At 40.1% G+C, this 16,590-nt stretch overlaps 1 protein-coding gene across 2 annotated transcripts in view; it reads right to left on the reverse strand.

Annotated features, from left to right (window-relative positions):
• The window catches only part of MED13 (mediator complex subunit 13), a 128,489-nt gene that overhangs the window by 84,909 nt on the left and 26,990 nt on the right, over window positions 1-16,590 (reverse strand). For both annotated transcript variants that reach the window (XM_032162887.2, XM_032162888.2), the window contains exons 4-8: window positions 7,857-8,002; window positions 6,202-6,399; window positions 3,884-4,078; window positions 2,297-2,459; window positions 1,990-2,100 (exon numbers count right to left, since the gene is read on the reverse strand). In XM_032162887.2, coding sequence (XP_032018778.1) covers window positions 1,990-2,100; window positions 2,297-2,459; window positions 3,884-4,078; window positions 6,202-6,399; window positions 7,857-8,002 — 813 coding nt within the window. The remainder of the gene's footprint in view (window positions 1-1,989; window positions 2,101-2,296; window positions 2,460-3,883; window positions 4,079-6,201; window positions 6,400-7,856; window positions 8,003-16,590) is intronic.

The following is a 16,590-nucleotide window of genomic DNA, read 5'->3' on the forward strand; positions in this document are numbered from 1 at the left end:
CAAAGATGTCAAAAGCAATCACAACAAAAGCAAAAACTGACAAATGGGATCTAATTAAACTAAAGAGCATTTGCACAGCAACAGAAATTATCAACAGACTAAACAGATAACCTACATAATGGGAGAAAAGTTTTGCAAACTATGCTGACAAATGTCTAACATCCAGTATCTAAAAAATCTTAAATTTATAAAAAAAAATCCTATTAAAAAGTGGGCAAAGGACATGAAAACTTTTCAAAAGATGACATATGTGCAGCCAACATACATATGTAAAAAAGCTCAACATCACTGATCATTAGAGAAATGCAAATCAAAACCATAATGAGATAACATCTCACACCAGTCAGAATGGCTATTATTAGAAAGTCAAAAAATAACAGATGCTGGTGAGGTTGAGAAGGAAACATTTATACACTGTTGGTGGGAGTGAAAATAGTTCAACCATTGTGGAAAGCAGTGGTGATTCCTCAAAGAGCTACAACTACCATCCGACCCAGCAATCCCATTACTGGGTTATATACCCAGGGAATATAAATCATTCTACCATAAAGACACATATATGCGAATGTTCACTGCAGCACTATTCACAATAGCAAAGACATGGAATCAACCTAAATGCCCATCAATGACAGACTGGATAAAGAAAATGTGGTACATATACACCATGGAATACTGTGCAGCCATAAAAAAAGAATGAGATCATGTCATCTGCAGGAACATGGATGAAGCTGGAGGTCATTATCCTTAGCACAGCAACAGAAAGCCAATTACTGCCTGTCCTCACCTATAAGTAGTAGCTAAATGATGAGAACTCATGGACACAAAGGGTCCAACAGACACTGGGGTCTACTTGAGGGTGGAGGCTGGGAGAAGGGACAGGAGCAGAAAAAGTAACTACTGGGTACTAGGCTTAGTATCTGAGTGACAAAATAATCTATACAGCAAACCCTTGTGACATGAGTTTACCTATTTCACAAACCTGCACATGTAACCCTGAACCAAAAATAAAAGCTTAAAAAAAAAAGAAATTACTCTTCAAAACCCAACACTGTATTTGCTATTAAAAAAAAGATTGTACCATGAGGTCAGGAGATTGAGACCATCCTGGCTAACACAGTGAAACCCTGTCTCTATTTAAAAAAAAAAAAAAATTAGCTGGGCATGGTGGCAGGCACCTGTAGTCCCAGCTACTTGGGAGGCTGAGGCAGGAGAATGGCATGAACCCGGGAGGTGGAGCTTGCAGTGAGCCGAGATTGCGCCATTGCACTCCAGCCCAGGGGACAGTGCAAGACTCCGTCTCAAAAAACAAAAAAAGATTACTGTAGGCCAGGTATGGTGGCTCACACCTGTAATCCTAGCACTTTGGAAAGCCAAGGGGAGGATTGTTTGAGGCTAGGAGTTCAAAACCAGCCTGGACAACATACCAAGATCCCCTCTCTACGAATTTTTTTTTTCTTTTAATTAGCCAGGTGTGGTGGCACATGCCTGTAACCCCAGCTACTTGGGAGGCTGGGGCAGGAGGATCGCCTGAGGCCAGGAGTTTGAGGCTGCAGTGAGCCATGATCACTCCAGCCTAGGTAATAAAGCAAGAGCCTGTCTCTTCATTTTTTAAAAAAGAAAGAACTCTCGTGAGAAATTTCTCAGGCAGCGCCATTGAGGAAGGAATGCTTTTCTCAAGAGATTTATATGCCTTGTATACCTTATAGATACTATATATACCATAGCTCCATATAAAATTGTCTTTTATTTAGCTACTAGGAAACAAAACTTTCAGAGTCTGCCTCTGATAACAGTGAATGAACTGAAAGCTTTATTTACATGTACTTCTATAATCAGCTTCAAATTCCTGAAATATTTTTCTTGAATTTTCTTTTGAAAAAAATCCTAACATCATGTTCATGTAAGCTATTTCAAATAAAGTGGGCATAAGCATTCAGTGGCATAAGAAACTATCACACATAGGCATCAATCAATCAGGAAATAATCTACCTCAAACAACTGCAATTTGTTCTTTGTGTGGCTTCAACAAAATCCCAGGATGCCACTTTAGCAGCTGTCGCTTCTTCGCATAGACCACCTGATGAAGCAGAATACTTCCTCCTAAGATTTAAAGTTACAAAATTCTTTAGAATTCATAAAATTTTCTATTAAACCTGAATGTAGCATTAAAATTAATTTTAAAGATCAACATTATGAGCTAAAGAAAAATCAAATGACTGCTTATACTTTAGATATCTTCTAATTATAAGTAATTATCAACATACAAATTTTTGAACTTATAAATGAAAATACACACTTGTTCTGTGCTCTGTTCATATTGCATTCTTGCCAAACTCTATCCACCACATGATTTGCTAATTTTCTGGGTATTTTCCCACCATGGTGGCTAGTACTATCGGAGTTGAAGCCATCAGATACTGAAGAAAATTTGACCCACTTCTGGGCAGACTGAGGATCAACTGAAAACAAAACAAAAGAACAGGCTGTAGGAGAACAAACGTAGGTTTCAAGTAACATTATCTGGGTTTTTTATTAATTTGTGATACAAGCTGCTCCAGCTATCTGGTAAAATTATTTATATTTTGAGATAAAAAGCATGCTACTTTTTGGAACCAGATCTCATTAGGCAATGTGGCAATCAAGTACATCTCTGTAACCTACCACTCTCAGTACCAAGAGTGGGGTTCTCAGGAGCCAGGTAAGGCCAACACACGGTGGCATGTGGGGGGAGGTGGGCTGAAGGCAAGGAAGATCGTCCCATGGATCATGCTGTATAAGCAAACCAGACTACCCTGATGCCCAGAGTGACATCATCAAGGTCAGGGGCTGGCCAGAGGTGGGTAGACTGGAAGGACTTAGGAGTAGTGCGAAGGGGCCCTGGACACCAGCCATGGAGCTGCTGCAGAGAGCCTGGCTTCCACATCAAGTTGGGGTTTGGAGCCCAGGATGAGCCCCTGCAGCGGCAGCACTCTGGCCCTTCTGTCCCTGCCAGCCTCTGACGTGGGTCAGTCAATCATTGCTGGATTTTAGCCAAACACTTTAGTGTTCTCATTTTGTTGGAAATCAGACAGTCTTTTTTGTAAGGTCAGCTGAGCATGAGCATATTTCCCCTCCACTGTAAAAAGCTTTTCTGTGTTTTTGTATGTTTCTCCTCCAATGTAAAAAGTTCTTCTGTGTTTTTGTTTTAAAGGTAGATGGAGGGAGGGCAGGGATATAAACCTGTTGCATGAATCGGTGGGTCAGAACTTTAGTATATGCGTATGTTCTTGAGTGACAGGGCATTTTGCTGAAAATAAGCACCTTGGTAACTAAACCCCTTTTAATAGCTAAAACGCTTTAGTTCTGTATTGACAGTTACTGTAAAAGCTTGGGTTTATTTTTGTAGGACTTAAGGGCTAAGAATTAGAACACAGCAATGAGCTGCTCTGTTGGAGTAAATTTTAATTATAGATAAACACACAAACCTTTAAAAATAAAAGCACGCTACTTTTAAATACAGAAAGCAAAATATCTAAAACAGGGGATGCAAACTGGACGGCAGTGTATCAATGCTGACTTTCTAAGAGGACCGAGTAATAGTTGTATAGGAGAGTGTCCTTAATTCTGGGAAATACACTGAGTACACAGGAGTGATGGGACATCATGTCTGTAGCTTGTTCTCAAATGGTTCAGAAAAAGACCAATGATAATGAATGTGCATACATACAGAGAGGGTGATGGAGTAAATAATAACAGTTTGGAAATCTGGCTAAAGAAATTACTTGTACTACACTTGTAACGTCTCAAGAAGTTTGAAACTATTTCAAAATAAATTATTTCTTAAGTACTTACTATACACAAAATAACAGATTACCAGAGCTGATGAGACAAATTACTGCTGTACCTGTTTGGACTTCCTCAGGAGATGTAGGTGGTGTAAGCGTAACCGAAGACATAGCAGGATCTCTTGTGGAAGCAGGCACTTGGTGGACACCCAAGCAAGAAGATGAACAGTGAGTGGATCCCACAGGGCTAGGAGTAGGAATGTCTGACTGAGGGACTAGAACAAAGCATGCTGGGTAGATCATTCGGACACCAGCTGAAAGGAAAAAAATGGGACAGGAAAACCAATTACGTTTGTGACTAGTGAATTAGTTTCACTCAAAAGTACTATAATGGAAAAGTAGGTATCACATTTATACAAATAAAAATACATTTTTATAAATATAAGCTTCTTTGGCATGAGTTTTTTTTTTTTTTTTTTTTTTTTTAGAAGAAACCACAATAAACTGTCAGTGGTGGTTACCTTTGCTGAGAGAGATTTGGAAAAAGGCAGCTTTCCTTTTAATTTTTTAGATTTCTAGAAATGTGCTTTTTAAATCTTTATTTGCATCTCTGACCAACTTAATGTGTATTACTTTTTCAATTTTATTTTTTAAGTTTAACAAAGGTAATCTGGACACCAGAATTACAAACCATTTTCTACTTACTTTTCTATATGCCTCTATATTAAAAGCCTAAAAAATGTGTGTTTTTTCCATTTTTGTCACAACTGCTCTGGTAGTAATGTGTTTATTAAAAGTGAACACTGGTAATCTTTTTCTTAAAAAAAACAGACAACAACAAAAAAAAACAGGCCAGGAGTGGTGGCTCACACCTGTAATCCTAGCACTTTGGGAGGCCGAGGCGGGTGGGTCATTTGAAGTAAGGAGTTCAAGAGCAGCCTGGCCAACATGGCTAAACCCCATCTCTACTAAAAATACAAAATTTAGCTGGGCTTGGTGGCAGGCACCTGTAATCCCAGCTACTCGGGAGGGTGAGACAGGAGAACTGCTTGAGCCCAGGAGGTGGAGGTTGCAGTGAGCAGAGATCGCGCCATTGCAATCCAGCCTGGGCAGCGACAGAGCGAGATTCCGTCTCAAAAAAAAAAAAAAAGATGAAATGAGGTGATTTTCATGTATAACATTACCATTAGATTCCCTTAAATACAATATGATTGATTCTAATTCCAATTATCTGCTAAATTATACTTTCTCCATGCCTCCTCTCATGCCTCTCTGAGGTAGAGTATATGTCTTCACTCCATTGTCAGGCTATGTAACTTGCTCTGGAATGTAAGCATGTGATATAAGCCACATCCTAACAGAAGCTTTAAATGTGCCTGCAGGGTCAGTGCAGCTTCTCTCACTTCTGTCTTCTGCTATGAGATTAACATGTCCCAGATATGGCTACTTTGTTAACCTGGGTCCCTGAATGAGAGGACATAGACAATACAGCCAATCTGAAAAAATCTGACCCTTTTAGGCTCGGCGTGGTGGCTCATGCCAGTAATCCCAGCACTCTGGGAGGCCAAGGTAGGTGGATCACTTGAGGTCAGGAATTTGAGACCAGCCTGGCCAACACGGCAAAACCCCATCTCTACTAAAATTACAAAAATCAAGTGGGCATGGTGGCATGCACCGGTAATCCCAGCTACTAGCAAGACTGAGGCAGGAAAAGCGCTTGAACCTGGGAGGCGGAGGAGGTTGCAGTGAGCCAAGATCGTGCCATTGCACTCCAGCCTGGGCAACAGAGCGAGACTCCGCCTCAAAAAAAATAAAAATAAATAAATAAATAAATAATAAAAAAATACAAAAATCTGACCCTTTTGGCAGGCAGAGCATGCCAAAGTCATAAATTCTTTAGTTACATTTTCTGTCTCTTAAGTTATTGGAAGTGATAGTTTTACCAAATGTTAAAAGATCATATAACACAGGTTGTCAACTTTTCAGCCTCCAAATATTAATTCACTCACAATTAACTGTCCCATCCTAAGCATGCTTCCCTCTAGACAGAATGTATTTCCCTGCCCCAATGACTTTGGCTTGGCCATTTAACTAGTTTTGTCTAATGCAATGTGAGCAGATGTAACATACACCATATCCCAGCAGAAGCTCCGAGTACACTTACATGGTTAGGTTCAGTCCCTATTATTCTTCTGTTCTCATAAGAACAGCATGTCCTAGCTACTGGGATATTCATTTAACCTAAGTTACGGAATGAGCAGATACATGGAGCCAAACCAGCTAAGATGCAGCCCTTAAGTAATGTGAGCAGGAAATAAGGAACAAATCTTTGGTGTTGAAAGCCACTGAGTTATTAGACCTGTTTGTTATGCAGCAAAATATAACTGATACATACAATCATGCGTTTCCCCTTAGGAATAATACTCAGGATCCATACCAACAAGAACTTCTACTGCAGCTAAAGAATCATCTTCCCAATCCATATCTTCCTGTTTTTCTTCAGACATCTCCTTCAAGCAACATGAGATAGGATAGAACTGTTTCCATTCACCAATTAATTTTTTTGTAGCTGAATCAGACATCTTGAATGCCTGTCCTGTGAGAGTGCCATTTAGTCCAAATGGGCATAAGATAACTAGAAACCCAAAGCAGACATCAAATAAGTAACAAAAGACTGTTTTACCAAATAAGAACACAGTGAACAATGTGGCAAGTAATCGCGCAACTATAAAAAAGAAAAGGAAACCAATAATAACTATTCCAGAGAAAAATCAACTTATTATACTTCGTTACTGTGAAGATAAAGTACAACACTGAGTTTATTATATAAACTGTTAAAAATTTGTCTGCCCAGGCTGGGCATAGTGGCTCACGCCTGTAATCTCAGCATTTTGGGAGGCTGAGGTGGGTGGATCACCTGAGGTCAGGAGTTCAAGACCAGCCTGGTCAACATGGTGAAATCCTGTCTCTAATAAAATACAAAAAAAATCAGCTGGGTGTGGTGGCACACACCTGCAATCCCAGCTACTTGGGAGGCTGAGACAGGAGAACTGTTTGAACCTGGGAGGCAGAGGCTGCAATGAGCCAAGATGGCACCACTGCACTCCAGCCTGGGCAACAGAGGGAGACTTTGTCTCAAAAAAAAAATTGTCTGCCCAAACGCTAAGAATTTTAACAGAAGCTGGGAATATTTGTGTATCCTTCAATTTACTTTGACTCCCACTAAGAAAAAGCATTCTAAGAAAAAGCAATCTGACGAAAAACAATATAGATATATAAATCTAAATATTTATAATGTAATGCCATGTAAACTTTAAAAAGCAAATATTAGGTTTAAAGTTAAAATAAGAACACACTGCCAAGCCTTAAAGGCAATTCAGCAATCTTATAAAATATTTCTTCTAGAATTCAACTTTTTTCATAGTATAAATAGTACCAAAAGTCCCTTTGTAGCTATGTCACACATGGCTCTGGCCAGGCATGGTGGCTCACTCACACCTATAATCCCAGCACTGTGGGAGGCCGAGGCAGGTGGATGACTTGAGGTCAGGTGTTCAAGACCAGCCTGGCCAACACGATGAGACCCAGTTCTACTAAAAAAAATACAAAAATTGGCCAGGCGTGGTGGAAAGCGCCTGTAATCCCAGCTACTAGGGAGGCTGAGGCAGGAGAATTGCTTGAATCCGGGAGGTGGAGGTTGCAGTGAACCGAGATCACGCCACTGCACTCCAGCCTGGGTGACAGAGCGAAACTCCGTCTCAAAAAACAAAAACAAACAAAATATGGCTTATATGACCTGACACACAAGATAACCTTGAAAACATTAACACATATAAAACCAATACGCTATCTAAAAGAACACTTTAAACTACTTCACCATTCACGGTCAAGAATTTTTTGGTAATACCTGTATTTAAAAATTTATTTCACTGACTTAACACTCTAATGGGGAAGAAAAAAGTAAATGACATCAAAATCATCACTAGGCTAAAGATCAGGGGGAATTCCATCAATCCCCAAATGTAAAATTATGAAGTTCAATAAGGATCTTTCAATAAAAGATCAAATACCTAATATAATAAAATAATCTACCTTGAAATGGGCTATTAGACTGTTGAGCAAGGGTGATATGCTCTTCACTGAGAAGGTATACAGGTTGATGTTGGTTAATTTCCACACTGGTACAAACATTGCTGTCTCCATGCAAGAAAAAGGTGAAGGAGCAGGACAAGTGTTCACTAAAAAAGAAGAAAAAGTTTTATCTTAGTGATGACTAGTGGCCAAAAATGTTAACTTGCTTTTCTTTATTAGGAAGTACGCAAAAATGCATTCTATTTTGCCCAAAAATTCTACTTTATCAGAAGGAAAAAAATCATGGATATGAGCAAAGACTTAGCTATAAGAAATGTTCTTTACAACACTGTTTATAATAGGAAAGGCTGCAAATACAGGAACCAGTTAAACGAGTTAGGTACATTCACACACAGAATTATTATATAGCCACAAAAATAAGTTAAAATAGAAGAGTAGGTTTATTGGAAAGGGACAGGCTACCAAAATAGTAGGATGAATTTTTTTTCTTTTTCTTTTTTAAAGAAAGAGAGAGAGTCTCACTATGTTGCCCAGGCTGGCTTGTAACTCCTGGGCTCAAGGGATCCTCTTACCTCAGCCTCCAAAGCAGCTGGGACTACAGACGTGGGCCATCGTACCCAGCTCTTTTTTTTTTTTTTTTTTAAGAAAAAAGTTTTATTTGGATAAAGAAAATAAAGGCGGACAACAGAATTAACGGTGACTTAATTTTTATTTCTGCCTATTTTCCCCTCTATATAAGAAACTAAACACAAATATGTTTTCTCACTTTATTAATTCTCAATTGGACTAATCATTTAATGCAATCCCCTCCCAACCAATAACATTTTTTTTTTTTTTTTTTTTTGAGACGGAGTCTCGCTCTGTCGCCCAGCCTGAAGTGCAGTGGCGCAACCTCGGCTCACTGCAAGCTCCGCCTCCCGGGTTCACGCCATTCTCCTGCCTCAGCCTCTCCGAGTAGCTGGGACTACAGGCGCCCGCCACCACGCCCGGCTAATTTTTTGTATTTTTAGTAGAGACGGGGTTTCACCGTGGTCTCGATCTCCTGACCTCGTGATCCGCCCGCCTCGGCCTCCCAAAGTGCTGGGATTACAAGCGTGAGCCACCGCGCCCGGCTCCCAATAACATTATTTTAAAGCAATAATGGGTCTTACAGTTGAAGGCATCCTAGAATCAAGAATATATGCAAAACAGTACACCTTAATGAAATTCAGGTATGGCTGAGTATACAGGTTGGAAAATAAAAGTTCCCAAGGACACCAGAGGTATCCTCAAGATACAATTTAGAAGGGTCAAGTTGCACAGAAGAGGATAAGATTGTACACTAAGAAAATAAACTCTTCTTATTCCTTCTCTACACATTTATCTTAAGAATCCATCTTTAAAAAAGTTTTTTAAACTATGATGATTAATCAACTCAAAACCTGTTTTATATATGGATAAGCTCTCTTAAATTTCTTCTGGATAAGCAGAACTTAGTGAATTAAAATTAAATTATAGTAAAAGTAATGCTAGAGTTAACAGAAGTGGGAAAATAGATGGTAGAAAAGAGGCAAAAAGCAATACAGAGCTAAGAATTTCTACATCTTACACATATGGAGTCGATACAAAATGTCTAAACTTGATAGAACAAGAAACAGAAATTTAAGCATGTTATTCAAGTTACAAATGTAACTGACAGAGGCTAGTCTGAAGGTAGTGAGTTACCTCAACTGACTGTTCAGTTAGCTGCAGATCGAACTCCTTGTTCTACTCTTTCCCCTCTTTCCACTACTGCATGTGACTAGTCTAAAAAATGCTTTTAATCGAAATAAATTTTTTTTAGGCCAGGCACAGTGGCTCATATCTGTAATCCCAGCACTTGGAAGGTGGGCAGATCACTTAAGGCCAAGAGTTCAAGACCAGCATGGCCAACATGGTGAAACCTCCATCTCCCTAAAGATACAAAAAATTAGCCAGGTGCAGTGGCAGGTGCCTATAATCCCAGCTACTTGGGAGGCTGAGGCATGCGACTCACTTGAATCCAGGATGTGGAGGCTGCAGTGAGCTAAGATCGCACCACTGCATTACAGCATGGGCGACAGAGTAAGACTCTGTCTCAAAAAATATATAAGTAAATAAAAATAAAATAAAAATTAATGTAACTGACAGAAAAACTAAAAATAATATAACTAAAATAAAAAGCAGACAAAAAACTTATCATTCTTGGCAAGAAAGCAGTGACAATGGCTCGGAGTGGTGGCTCATGCCTGTAATCCCGGCACTTTGGGAAGCTGAGGCAGGAGGATCACCTGAGGTCAGGAGTTCAAAACCAGCCTAGCCAACATGGCAAAACCCCGCCTCTACTAAATATACAAAAATTAGCCAGGCATGGTGGTAGGCACCTGTAGTCCCAGGTACTCAGAAGGCTGAGGCAAGAGAATCGCTTGAACCCGGGAGGTGGAAGTTGAAGTGAGCACCACTGCATTCCCAGCCTAGGCAACAGAGGAAGACTGTCTAAAAGAAAAAAAAAAGAAAGAAAAAAAAGGAAGAAGAAAAGAAAAAAAAAACCAGTGGCATTGTTGAAAGTTGATAAATCAAGGCCCAGAGGTAGTATAAAAATCTCTGGAATTATGACAGTAACCACCAGAAGTAAAACAAAGTTAAAAAAAAAAAAAAAAAAAACCAACCTGGTTACTTCTGGGAAAGGGAGTTGGATATTTGAGCAGGAATCTTTAAGGTTTTTTAATTTATAATACCATTCTGTTCTGCTTGAATTATATTAAAGTTTTTTAATTTTTATAAATTATAAATTCTATATATTAATCAGTCATTACTATACATTTCCTCACGTCAATAATTTTTATTTTTATTTAATAAAGTTTTTTTTTTTTTTTTTTTGAAATGGAGTCTCGCTGTTGCCCAGGCTGGAGTGCAGTGGCGCGATCTCAGCTCACTGCACGCTCCGCCCCCCAGGGTTCACGCCATTCTCCTGCCTCAGCCTCCCACGTAGCTGGGAGTATAGGTGCCCACCACCTCGCCCGGCTAAATTTTTTTTGTATTTTTAGTAGAGACAGGGTTTCACCGTGTCAGCCAGAACGGTCTCGATCTCCTGACCTCGTGATCCGCCCGCCTCGGCCTCCCAAAGTGCTGGGATTACAGGTGTGAGCCACCGTGCCCGGCCTCATAAAGTTTTATTTAGAAATAATTTTAAATTTACAGAAAAGTTGCAAAGACAGCATAGGGAGTTCCCATATACCCTTCACCCAATTTCCCCTAATGTTAATGAACATCTTAGATAATCATTTGTCAAACAAGCAATTAACAATGATACACTATTAACAATGATACACTATTAACCAAACTCCAGTCTTTATTTGGATTTTCTACTTATGTACTTTCTCTGTTCCAGGATCCAATCCAAGATACCACATTGCATTTAACCAATAGTTTATAATAGAAAAGAAAAAAAATAAGCTTGTTTCTACTCTGATTAAAATGTTAATCTCGGCCAGGCGCAGTGGCTCATGCCTGTAATCCCAGCACTTCAGGAGGCCAAGGCAGGCAGATCACGAGGTCAGGAGTTCAAGAACACCCTGTGCAATATGGTGAAACCCTGTCTCTATTGAAAAATACAAAAATCAGCTGGGTGGGGTGGCACACGCCTGTAGTCGCAGCTACTCGGAAGGCTGAGGCAGGAGAATTGCTTGAACCCGGGAGGCGGAGGTTGCAGTGAGCCAAGATCACGCCACTGCGCTCCAGCCTGGGCGACAGAGTGAGACTCCATCTTAAAAAAAAAAAAAAGTTAATCTTATTGGAATAATTATTGGTTGAAGAATTATGAAGACTAAAGACATCTGCTTTAGTAAAAAGGGTATAAATCTAAAATAACCACCCAATCAAGATAAGTAAAGAGACTGTTAATAATAACTTTGAGAACTATCCACTCAGCAACAGACCAATGCTATTGCTCATTTAAACTAAAAAACTGCAAAGCCAGGTGTGGTAGCTCACAACTGCAATCTCAGCTACTGGAGAGGGAGAGTTGAGAGGATCACTTGAGGTCCAGAGTTCAAGGCCAGCATGGCAACATAACAAGAGCCTGTCTCTACAAAAAAATTAAAAAAACAGCAAGCCATGGTGGCACACATCCATAGTCCCAGTTACTCGAGAGGCTGACGCAGGAGAATTGCTTGAGCCCAGGAGTATGAAGCTGCAGTGGGCTATAATCATACCACTGCACTCTGGCCTGGAAAACAGAGCAAGACCCTATCTCTACAAAAAAAACAAAAATTTACTTTGGGAGGCTGAGGCGGGCGGATCATGAGGTCAGGAGATCGAGACCATCCTGGCTAACACAGTGAAACCCCGTCTCTACTAAAAATACAAAAAAAATTAGCTGGGCGTGGTGGTGGGCGCCTGTAGTCCCAGCTACTCGGGAGGCTGAGGCAGGAGAATGGCGTGAACCCAGAAGGCGGAGCTTGCAGTGAGCAGAGATTGAGCCACTGCACTCCAGCCTGGGAAAAAAAAAAAAAAAAAAAAAAAAATTTAAATAAATAAATAAAAGAATATGACCAGACTGCCCACTGGCCTAAGGAGAATGAGAAACACATGGAATAGACTTCTACCTAATCTGTAGTTTAAAGCATAAAGTATGACATTAACTGGCTAACCGCTCCCCACCTCCACCACCTCAAGTTGACCTCCAGTTACACGAGTGAGAATACCTAACTGCTATTTTTTTTTTTTGAGACGGAGTCTCGCTCTGTCGCCCAGGCTGGAGTGCAGTGGCGCAATCTCGGCTCACTGCAAGCTCTGCCTCCCGGGTTCACGCCATTCTCCTGCCTCAGCCTCTCCTAGTAGCTGGGACTACAGGCGCCTGCCACCACGCCCGGCTAATTTTTTGTATTTTTAGTAGAGACGGGGTTTCACCGTGGTCTCGATCTCCTGACCTCTATTTTTAAGCCACTAAGTTTTGGGGATGGTTTGGTTATAGCAAAATAACTGATATAGAAATTAGTACCAAAAGTGAGGCACTGCCAAAACAAAAACCTGAAACATGTGGCTTCCGCTTTGGGACTAGATGGTGGGTGTGGAGTAATCTAGGACACTAGAGAAATGATGAGGAAGCTACTATGAGAGACTGGGAAATGATGACCCATGCTATATAATGGGGAAACACTTTGTGGAATCATTGCCAGAAATAATCTGCAAGGCAGGAAATGTGCCTAATGAACTTAAAGAACAGTTCAAGTCAAAATGTAAATTGGTTTTTAAGAGCTACACTTGATAAAGTACTAAAAGAAAGAGATAAATATAGAAAAGAGCTTACTGGCTTGCAAGCATAATTTAGAGAGAATACAGACAACTCAGGACCAGCAGGGTTGAAAAATGAAACAAATACGTGGTGCCATTACACAGCCTCAGCGAAAAGATCAAATCAAGAGTGTGACTCTAACATCCTGTTATAAACATCAAATATAATTTTTGATACCAATTAAAACATTAAGATTTGGGTTTTTTCCTCATAGCTTTAAGCCTCTATACATTTACTTTTCTCAAAGAAACATTTTAATGTAAACAATCATATGCTACAAATTTTCTTCTGCACGGGAACGCACATATAGCCATATTTGTGCTTTTCTTTCTTTCGAACGTCCTTTTCTGACGCAATTTTTCTATATAACTAAGGATGAGTTACAAAGTATGTAAATACATAAAAGATAATTTCTAAACAGTATTTTTGTCTTAGAAAACCGCTAATATTAATAATTCTGAGAAGAATATGTCCATTATGCTCATATATGTGCTGACATACAACACAGGCAGAAACCAATTTTCAAAGCACTTTTCTCTCTTAACTATAATAAAGGACATGAGAATCTAAAAGCAAGACCAAATGCTAAAAACTTAAATGAAAAACTGATAGTCAACCAGCTAGAATTACTATGTATTTTTCAATATTACAAGCTTTTTACATGTTTTTCAGGCAACCTCAGAAGACTAATGCATGTCTTGGTAGGGAGGCAAATCTTTAAAAAGAATTCTAAGAAGAATTACTAATTAAAAATACCATGCTAAGGAAAACATTTATTAAAGAAGAGCTGGGTGTGGTGGTGAGCACCTGTAGTCCCAGCTACCAAGGAGGCTGAGGGTGGGAGGATACTTGAGGCCAACAGTTCAAGCATGTGGTGCACTTTGATCAAGTCTGTGAATAACCACTGCACTCCAGCCAGGGCAACAGGGTGAGACCCATTTCTTTAAAAAAAAAAAAAACAAAACAAAAAAAGGGAGAGAGAGAAGAGACTCAAGCAAGAATAACCTACTATGTAGAGAAATTGTAATTTGATTAATTTTAGGGTAAATAATGCTACAGAAATGATTATGAAAGCTGTGTGCTTACTTAGCTACTGCATAGTAAATTTTTAAAATCTGAATTGCCAATACTTCCAAGAATATTTATAAGTAAAAGCAATAACCTAAAACAGTCTCGTGGTCTTTATCTTTAAAAGACAAAGAGGGCCAGGTGCGGTGGCTCACACCTGTAATCCCAGCACTTTGGGAGGCTGAGGTGGGCTGATCACCTGAGGTCAGGAGTTTGAGACCAGCCTGGCCAACTTGGCAAAACCCCATCTCTACCAAAAATACAAAAATTAGCCCAGTCTGGCCAGGCACGGTGGCTCACGCCAGTAATCCCAGCACTTTGGGAGGCCGAGGTGGGCAGATCACGAGGTCAGGAGATCGAGACCATCCTGGCTAACACGGTGAAACCCCATCTCTACTAAAAATACTAAAAATTAGCCGGGCGTGGTAGCGGGCACCTGTAGTCCCAGCTACTCAGGAGGCTGAGGCAGGAGAATGGCGTGAACCCGGGAGGCGGAGCTTGCAGTGATACAAGGTCGTGCCACTGCACTCCAGGTTGGGAGGCAGAGTGAGATTCCATCTCAAAAAAAAAAAAAAAAAAAAAAAAAAAAAATTAGCCGGGTGTGGTGGTGTGCGCCTATAATCCCAGCTACTCAGGAGGCTGAGGCATGAGAATCGCTTGAACCCAAGAGACGCAGGTTGCAGTGAGCCAAGATCACACCACTGCACTCCAGCCTGGGTGACAGAGCACGACTCCATCTCAAAAAAAAAAAAGACAAAGAGGCCTGTAATCCCAGCACTTCAGGAGAGCAAGGCAGGCAGATCATTTTGAGCCCAGCAATTTGAGACCAGCCTGGCCAACAAGGTGAAATTCCGTTTATACTAAGAATACAAAAATTAGCTGGGTGTGGTGGCACACACCTGTAATCCCACTTACTAAGGAAGCTGAGGCAGGACAATCACTTGAACCTGGGGAGGCAGAGATTGCAGTAGCTCGAGATCTTGCCACTGCACTTCAGCCTGGGCAACAGAGTGAGACTTCATCTCAAAAAAAAAAAAAAAAAAAGAAAAAAAGACAAAGCGGCTAGGAGACCTGAATTTTATAACCTCTTATCTACTGTTCCTTTAATCAGTGGAGTATAATTCTTAAAAACACAGCTTTCAACTGTTTCATTTCATACATGAAATATTAAATAAGAGAATTTAAAAACAGCCAGTCATGCCTGTTATTTCAGCACTTGGGAGGCTGAGGCAAGAGGAGCTGGGCTTGAGCCCAGGAGTTTGGGACGAGCCTAGGCGGCATAAGACCCCATCTCCACAAAAAAATTAAAAATTAGCTAGGTGGGGTGGTGCATGCCTGTGGTCCCAGCTACTCGAGAGGCTGAGGCTGAGGTAGAAGGAACATCTGAGCCTGAGAGGTTGAGGGTGCAGTGAGCTATGATGACACCACTGCCCTCCACTCTCCAAACAAAAAATGATATTTAAAATGGATTTTTCTCATGACAAAGCATTTTAAAAGATTTTAAAAATTATTTTAAAAGCATTTTTAACATTTTAAAAATCTATTTTCCTGAAAATATTATAATATGGGAAATGTTTAAATATATATTAATTTGACCTCTCTTAAATATTATTTAGGAAAATAAGTTTAGTATGTATAAAATCATAAAAGTCATCTTTCAACTTTCCTAACAGTCTTTCCAATGAGCACTTACCCACTTCATTTTTTTATTTTATGGTTTAGAGACAGGTTCTCACTGGAGTGCGGTGGTACAATCGTAGCTTGCTGCAGCCTCAAACTACTGGGCTCAAGCAATCCTCCCATCTCACCCTCTTGAGTAGCTGGGACTACAGGTGTGCGCTACCATACCCAGCTAATTTTTTTTTTTTTTCCTAGGGATGGCAGGGGCGGGGGCTCACTATGTTGCCCAGGCTGGCCTCAAACTCCTGGCCTCAAGCAATCCCCCACCTTGGCCTCCCAAAGTGCTGAGATTACAAGTATGAGCTAACCTCATCTGGCCCCATTTTATCTTTTAAATAATAAAATGTGGCTTCCTGATGTAAAGTGATAAATTGGTCTCCAAGGAGTCTTTGTAGCAATCCAATATTCCAAAGTACAAAACACGTAACCAATGGTCTCAGCTCCCACTGTTTATCTGCCACTACCCTATTTACTAACACCACTCAATCCCAGCAGTCTATGATCAAAGAAGCACTACCTCCTATACTGCTAGCATATAATCCCAATATACAATAGTCTGATCTTATTGTAACATACAATGGTTTAAAATAAACCAAGTTTGTATGTGATACTGGAGGGAAACAATATTCTAAATATGTGATACAAGTTGAGATTTTTTTTTTTTTTTTTGAGACAGAGTCTTGCTCTGTTGCC

The sequence above is a fragment of the Hylobates moloch genome, unplaced genomic scaffold (genome assembly GCF_009828535.3).
Source record: "Hylobates moloch isolate HMO894 unplaced genomic scaffold, HMol_V3 SCAFFOLD_10, whole genome shotgun sequence".
NCBI lineage: Eukaryota > Metazoa > Chordata > Mammalia > Primates > Hylobatidae > Hylobates > Hylobates moloch.